The sequence below is a fragment of the Garra rufa genome, unplaced genomic scaffold (assembly GCF_049309525.1).
Source record: "Garra rufa unplaced genomic scaffold, GarRuf1.0 hap1_unplaced_952, whole genome shotgun sequence".
NCBI lineage: Eukaryota > Metazoa > Chordata > Actinopteri > Cypriniformes > Cyprinidae > Garra > Garra rufa.
In genome coordinates, this window is record NW_027395217.1 from 1 (window position 1) to 8240 (window position 8240).

At 37.2% G+C, this 8240-nt stretch overlaps 1 protein-coding gene across 1 annotated transcript; it reads left to right on the forward strand.

Annotated features, from left to right (window-relative positions):
- Nucleotides 1-164: 164 nt before the first annotated feature.
- LOC141317411 (uncharacterized) lies at nucleotides 165-3034 on the forward strand (the record flags this gene model as incomplete). Its single annotated transcript, XM_073833131.1, has 3 exons — nucleotides 165-737; nucleotides 1513-2510; nucleotides 2563-3034. Coding segments are annotated over exons 1-3 (1936 nt in total), but the record flags the coding sequence as incomplete, so codon positions are not given.
- Nucleotides 3035-8240: the final 5206 nt, after the last annotated feature.

Sequence of the window (8240 nt, forward strand, 5' to 3'; positions counted from 1 at the left end):
TATATTTATTTATTTATTTATTTATTTTTTACCTTTCTTATTATTCCATTCCAAATTAAAGGTCAGTACAAACATAGACCTAAATTATTCTATGTGTATTTTTTTTCTTCTTACACCATGTTTATGTTATTTATTTCTAGGTGGTGAAATAAAAATGGGGCGAACACACTTATTGCCAAAAGTGTGTTTAAGTTTGGTCTTGTTGGGAAGAACAGGAACTGGGAAAAGTTCAACAGGAAACACAATACTAGGAAAAGAAGTTTTTAGTGTGATGGAAAGATATGAATCTTTCTCTCAAGATGTTGCTACTGAAGTCGGTGATGTTTGTGGATTATTGATCGCTGTTCATGACACACCAGGATTTTCTGGTGCAGAGAGTGAGAAAGAGCTTTGGAAATATCAGGAGGTTCTCCAGGAATGTGAATCAGGCCTGTGTGCGTTTCTCCTGGTTCTTCAGTCAGACAGATTCACACAAGAAGATCAAGACATTGTGAGGAAGATTGAGGAACTGCTGGGAGAAAAACACTTAAAGAAAACGTGGATTATCTTAACCAAAGGAGATAAACTGGATAAAGAAAACAAGAAGCTACATGAAGTCATTAATGAGAATGAATTCTTGAAGAAACTTAATCAGAAATATAAGGACAGATTCCACATGCTGAACAACCAGAATAAAGGACAAAGGGACCAAGTGAAATCTCTAATAACTGATATTTTTCAGTACAACGTAAAGAATCGTAAGTCTAGTTTAATTCGATTTGTTTGTGTTGAGGTGGGGAGTTATAATATGCACTGTATATACCACATGTATTATATTTATTACTATAATTTGAAATAGCTTCATTGTGTTGTAGAAAATAAAAGAGTAGCTTCATAACAGATAGTCAGCTATTTTTTTAAATGACATTAGCACCAAAAATCACAAATGTCCTTGCTTCTCATCTTCAGTTGCTCACCCGCAAAACTGTGTTAATTTGGTTGGTTCTTTTATTCATGCACCGCACTTAGCGCTCCTGCAAAACTGATGCAGAGTGTGACACAATCTGAACACAAGTGTTCAGAGCAGACACATTCAAAATGCTTTAAAACATGTGAGATGTGGCAGTAGATACACAAGATAAAGTGGTGGTACACTAAAGTTAAAACTGCATACTGATGTGTTTTGGCCCACTTTAAACACTACATTAGGGATAAAGGAGAAAAAAAAACATTGTGTATGCCAACAACATTTCTGAAATGTTATCCTGTATTGCTAATCTTACCTGGTAAACCAGATATTGTAGGATGATGAACTAAATATGTCTATTATTTTGAATGATTCAAGTAAAAATGCAACAAAGCAGAGTGTGAGTTCAAGCAGTGTAGATATTGTCTCAATTATCTTCTTAAAAAATAGTATTTACTGTATATGGACTTTAATGTATTACAACAGTAATTCCTCCCAGTGTGTAAAGTACATGCCAGGATAAAATAAGTGAATGTTTTGTAATCTGTTTTCTTTTTGTTGTACAGTGTCCAAAAGCCCTTGCCAAAGTCTTACCACTGGTGTCCAGGACAGCTCTGATGACACTCTCTCATACAGGAGAATTGTTCTACTGGGAAAAAGTGGTTCTGGGAAAAGTTCAGCTTGTAACACAATACTGGGACAGGAAGTGTTTAAATCTACACCTGACACAAAATCAAAAACCAATAAATGTTCAGTGGTTCATATTTCAGACAGGAAAATGTCTGTAGTTGATACTCCTGGATTATTTGATACAGAGATGAAACCGGAGGAGTTCATGACAGAGATCATGAAAAGCATTTATTTATCCAGTCCTGGACCTCATGCTTTTCTCATTGTGTTTAATGTGACTGTGATGATCAGTGAACAGGAAGAGAAGATTCCTCAGATGATTGAGATGTTGTTTGGTCAGGAGGTGTTAAAATACTCCATCATTCTCTTCACTCATGGAGATCTGCTGAAAGGAAAACCCATCGAGCAAGCCATCAAAGAGAATAGTACAATAAAAGGTCTAGTAGATCAGTGTGGAGGCAGATATCACGTCTTTAACAATAAAGATCAGAAAAACAAAAAACAGGTCAGTGATCTAGAGCAGAAGTCTAACACAATGATAGAGGAGAATGGAGGGCATTACAGTAATCAGATGTTTAAAGATGTTTGGAGATTCAGGCAGGAGGAAAGAAAAAAAAGACTGATGGAAGTAGAAAGGAGACAGAGAGAGGAAGAGAGTAGACAAAGAGAGGCAGAGTGGAGAAGTAGAGAGGAAGAGAGAAGGAGAGATGAAGAGAGGAGACAGAGAGAGGAAGAGATTAGACAAAGAGAGGAAGAGTGGAGAAGGAGAGAGGAAGAGAGAAGGAGAGATGATGAGAGGAGACGGAGAGAGGAAGAGAAGGAGTGGAGACAAAGAGAGGAAGAGTGGAGAAGAAGAGAGGAAGAGAGAAGGAGAGATGAAGAGAGGAGACAGAGAGAGGAAGAGAGGAGAAGAAGAGCAGAACCGGGGAGAAAAGCACATGGCAATATTCGTAATATTTTGCTCTTTGGTGCTGTTTGTGCTGGAGCTGTTATTGCTGCACCTGTTGGTGCTGTTGTTGCTGGAGCCGCTGGTGTTGGAGTTGTTGCTGGAGCTGTTATTGGAGCTGCTGCTGGAGCTGGAACTGTTGTTGGAGCTGCTGCTGGAGTTGAAGCTGGAGATGGAGTTACTCGAGCTGTTGTTGGAGCTGCTGCTGGAGCTGCTGGAGCTGCTGGAGCTGTTGTTGTTGCACCTGTTGGTGCTGTTGTTGCTGGTGCCGCTAGCGTTGCAGTTGTTGCTGGAGCTGCTGTTGGAGCTGCTGCTGGAACTGCTGGAGCTGTTGTTGGAGCTGCTGCTGGAGCTGGAGCTGTTGTTGCAGCTGCTGCTGGAGCTGCTGGAGCTGTTGGAACTGCTGCTGTTGTTGCTGGTACCACTGGTGTTGCAGTTGTTGCTGGAGCTGTTGGAGCTGCTGGAGCTGCTGCTGCTGCTGATGATGATGAAGCTGCTCGCGCACAGAGAAGGTAGAGACAGGAGGAGGAGAGAAGACAACAGGAGGAAAATTAAGATCTTACTACTTCCATATAAAGCCCTTAATGGTTTAGCTCCTGCATACCTTACTACTCTTCTACCACGCTACAATCCCTCACGCTCCCTAAGGTCACAAAACTCTGGACTTTTGGTAGTACCTAGGACAGCAAAGTCCACTAAAGGAGGGAGAGCCTTTTCTCATTTGGCTCCCAAACTCTGGAATAGCCTCCCTGATAATGTTCAGGGTTCAAACACACTCTCTATGTTTAAATCTAGATTAAAGACTCATCTCTTTAGCCAAGCATTCACATAATGTATCTCATAACACTGTACTTCAGTTACATCTGATCAAATGCACATCAACACTCTTCATCTTGGGCTAAACACATATTTTTTGCTTGGTTGGAAAAGCAGCTACCTTAATTATTTCTATATTTGTTTCTCTGTTCATGTCACGGGATAAACATCCCATGGTAACTAGGAATTACACAAGATTAAGTCTGTGGTGTCTGGTGTGTGTAAGTGTGTAAAAAAAATTAAAGAAGAAAAATTAACACATATAGAAAATTAACAAATATTAATAATCATCTTGAAATATTAAAAGTTAAGGTTATGTCTTATTGATTAATCCAATGTAGTGCTGGAAGCTTTATACCTCTCAGAGTACATGTTTGTTTCATCTGTATTTTTCCATCCTCATCTATGTGTGTGGTGTCCAAAGTTCAGTTCTGCAAAATCGTTATTGTTGGTATTTGATACAGGCAGTTTAGATGAACAGTTAGATTAGCACGACTCTGGTGATAAACTAAGCCAAAAAGAAGAAACGAAACAGCATGTACATCATGACCAAATCTATAATTACTAATCACGAGTTGACATATTGATGTATTTTCAACTGACTTTGACCTTCAGACTTCCTGATTTGTCTGGTTTTAGGGTATAAAGAGTCTTGTAATTTAATCCTGGACAGATCGGAGACTTCAGACTTCTCAACCTCCTTTTCTACGCTCTCAATTTTCTACTGGGTGCACCTGAAACGGTCTAGCTTTCTATTAGACTTATTTCTCTCAGATTTGACATGGTTATTAGACTATTTGACTAAATTTGATTCAATCAATTTAAATTGGCATTTATAGAATTCTCAACTTTTGAGTCAGTAAATATTATAGTTTACTGACTCATAATAATTGCATTTATATATCTTCTCAAAGAAATATACTATTATTAAACATATTTGATTTGGCTTACCACTGATTAGAGAATTGGAATCAATATGTTTATTCCTTTCAATGGAATTAAGGACTATTAATGGTGTGATTCTCTCATTTGCTATTATTTGTCTATAATTGTGACTTACATTTTGTTTCTGAAACATTTGAAATATATTTGAAAACATTGAATAAATTTTATCTTTTTAACCCCATCCGTCTGACTTCGAATCAGTCTATTTCCGCATCGGTCTGGTTTCAGAATACCCGAGAAGAGATGCTAACCCCTCAGAGGACCTCAGATAATGACAGCACTGAAACAACATACAGCGCTACACAATTCTGCTACAAGTTTGATGGCAACACGTAAGCATTACTATTAATAGTGTTCATCATCTGTTTTATTACACCATTACTGATTTTACCATTCATCTATACCATATGTACATTGACTTGAGATACAGTAGCCACCACTAATAAGCAAAATATTCTAGAAACCTAAATTTTCTGTACAGTGATTTGCAATGATTTGTATCGTGAAAAGCACTATACAAATAAATTTGAATTGAATTGAAAGAAGCCAGTACTTGAGAGAGTAAGAATGAAACCATTTTGAAGAAATGTATAGTTAAAGGGTCAAATAGAGCAGGTTAAAAGAGAGATAGAAAAAAAAAGATATTGAACAACTTAAAAGTATAGACATACTTTTAAGTTGAACTTTTCTGTGGTAAAGTGTGGTAAAGATATTGATTTTAAAAAATGACAAAGAAAGGTATTCTTTATTACTTAAAGACCATATTCCCTTTGGGTTTAAATTATGAATTTGATCTTTCCTGTTTTATGTAATTTTTTTATTTCTTGCATTCATTTATTTGGTACAATATTTACGAATGCCATGTTTGGCTGAATGTGTTATTAAGGAAAGGAGGAAAGGAAAGGAGGTGAAGTGAGGGCAAGTATGGTGACCCATACTAGGAATTTGTGCTCTGCATTTAACCCATCCAAGTGCACACACACAGTAGTGAACACACACACACCGTGAACACACACCTGGAGCAGTGGGCAGCCATTGCTGCGGCGCCCGGGGAGCAGTTAACTACATGTGTGCAGGGGAATGATTCCAGGTTACGTTTAGAAGTTAACTCTGAGTGCAAGACGACACTGAAATGTTGATATTTTCTCAGTGACATTCTACCAAGTATGTTCAATTAACTACTGATATCAGGATATAGAGTTGACATTGATTGAACATTGACTTTCTGATGTTTAGATGTAGGGGTGAGAGGGGCACAACCTAACCCGGGGTTAATTGTAACACACGTGGTTCAAATATTTCCACACACGCTAGCATAACCAAATTTACAGTATTTACTTGTTGCCATAGCAACACTATGCAAAGAAAAAAGGTCACCAAAATTCAAAAGCATTTTGAAGATATCGCTGAATATTTATTTTACCATAGTAAAAGAACATTTCTGGCTGAAGTAAACTTTTCATTTCTGTTTTTAGTATTAATTTAAAGTTAGACAAAACTGCTATTATTTAATCTCCAATTTGTTATTTATCAGTTTAGATAGTTTATTAATCCTTGACAAACCAGCAGAAGACACTAACCTGCTTTAAACTCCAGTCGCGCAGATGGGGAACGTTGTAACACTGTGTTACAATATGCCCCGCTGTTATTAAACTATGCTGACATAAGCGGTGCAATTTACACTATTCTAAAGATTTTGATAAGAAATCACAAGAAACAGGTGAATAAAGGCTGACAATCAATGTTTAATATTCAGATGTTATTATTTCAAGAAATGTCAAGCCAAAACGAGCATTTTGGCTCGTTTATGTGTGTCGTGTTCTATGAGAGCTGTGTGTGGAGGTACGGGAGAGTTTTTCTGGTAACACTTTAGATTACGTTCCGTCATTAATGAATAACTACATAGGAACAAATGACTAATGTACTACTAACATTATAGTAACTCTATTAACTAACAAGGAGTTCTGATTAACAAATCAGTAAGTAACAGCGCTCAGCTGCAAGTGGTAGTTCACTATTAGCTAATCAGTAACTACTATTTTTTTCATATCTCCCGAAGAACTACTAATAATTACTATACAGGTTCATAATTAATGTGAATGATGTAAAATGTATAATTAATTCTAAATTAAAAACCATAGTAACCCACTAGTAATAAGTCAAGAATTACCAAATACTTCAGAAGGGATTACTAATTATTTGGATCCGTATTCTAAAGTGAAGATCATGGTAACCCACTGGTAACGACTTGCTAAAGCCATCGGAATTTACTATAATATATTACTATCCAGAACCTTACAAAAACGTCAATAGTTTTTAATGACTTTAGTCATTACTAGGGTGTTATCATGATCTTCACTTTAGGACTAATTATACATTTTGCATTATTCACATTAATTATAAACATGTATATACTGTGACAGTGGCAGATTTTTACAGATTTTTACAGTTCTGGATGATATATTACTCTTACCTTTATGAGCAAAAATTGTGCCGTTGCCTCCATGTCCTGCAAAGTGCGCCTCAGCTTTCACTCTCCAAACGAATGGATATGCGCCTAGCACCTTATCTAGGTTAAACGTGACACAGATGACTAATAATTACAACGACAGGTTTTACAGATGGTGGTGACGAGGGCTAAACCAAATGACAACAGAATGGCAAGGGAAGACAATGGGTGAAACCAAAGACAAAACAGACATAACTCTGACACATACTAAATTCATTACAATATAACACTTCACTTACCAAAGCTAAAAGTGTTAAAGCTTCTATCTCAAATCTCAATTTAGATTATTTAAAAATCAAGTATGCTAGCAGCAAATTTTTATCTTTAAATTGTTTACTTTAAATGCTTAATTTACTTAACCTTCATTATCCAGATTATCTGTTCAATCATCAAAAGCAGTCTTCATCTTTAGCCACCACCATGTCTTGTAATTATCCTATGCCATGTCTAAGGACCTGCAAAAGTAAAAACTGATATAGACATATTAGTTTAATATCATCTTAGCCTCATTGATTCAGGAATTTATCATAATGTTGAATCCACAAATGTTATGCAGTTCTTGTCAGTAAAGCAACCAACTTCATCCTGACATGAATAAAGATATTTTGTTATGTCTTACTAGAGATAATGTATGCCATCACATGGTCTCAGATGGTTCTTGAAAGCCCATTGCCGTTAACTCTTAATAAATAAGCTCCTTTTCCTCAAGGTGTGATGCCCTGGCATGTTTGCATCAGGTTGTAGATGCTTGTCACAATCAAGCAATGCGGTTGCTGGTGATCAGGTCTGGAGGAGCGCACATTTTTGAGGCAGATGGCTGTAATTTCTTACAGATCCCCTCTTTAACGATGCTTTAGGCCTATTCATCATCCGCTCAACTCCGCTACCATCTCAAATATAACACCTCCCTTCACGGGCAGGTGCCCAGTGGCGGTGACCCCCTGCCTTAGGTTGCCCTCCGCTTGGCCAAAAGAGGATCTTACCCGTCATTGAGAAATCACCTCATTCACACTGGTAACCGCTCTTTCCATTTGGACATCCTCGACAGTTTTCTTCCAGAATCTGGTATTTTCTGCAGCTTAGGAAAGGAGCACTCAAGAACCATGCAAGCCATTGAGACCACCTAGTAGTACTAAAACATTGAGACATGTTAATCAAAGCAATATTTTATCAATATAATCAATTAGACATCTTCAAATCATCGTGCTAATATTACTCTGAATTCAAATATCACAACCATCCACTCAGTGTAATGCTCTGCTACTGCTGTATAGCCAGAGCCATCAGGCCCTGTATGATGGTGGAGACTAAAAATAAGACAACAAGTTATTGGCTGCAAGACAAGTTACAATGCAAGTGTTTAACTATTTCAAATCATCACTTCTATTGTGCAAAATTCTATAGATTTCTAAATCATTTAACAACTAACTGCTCTCCGAGTGCATAAT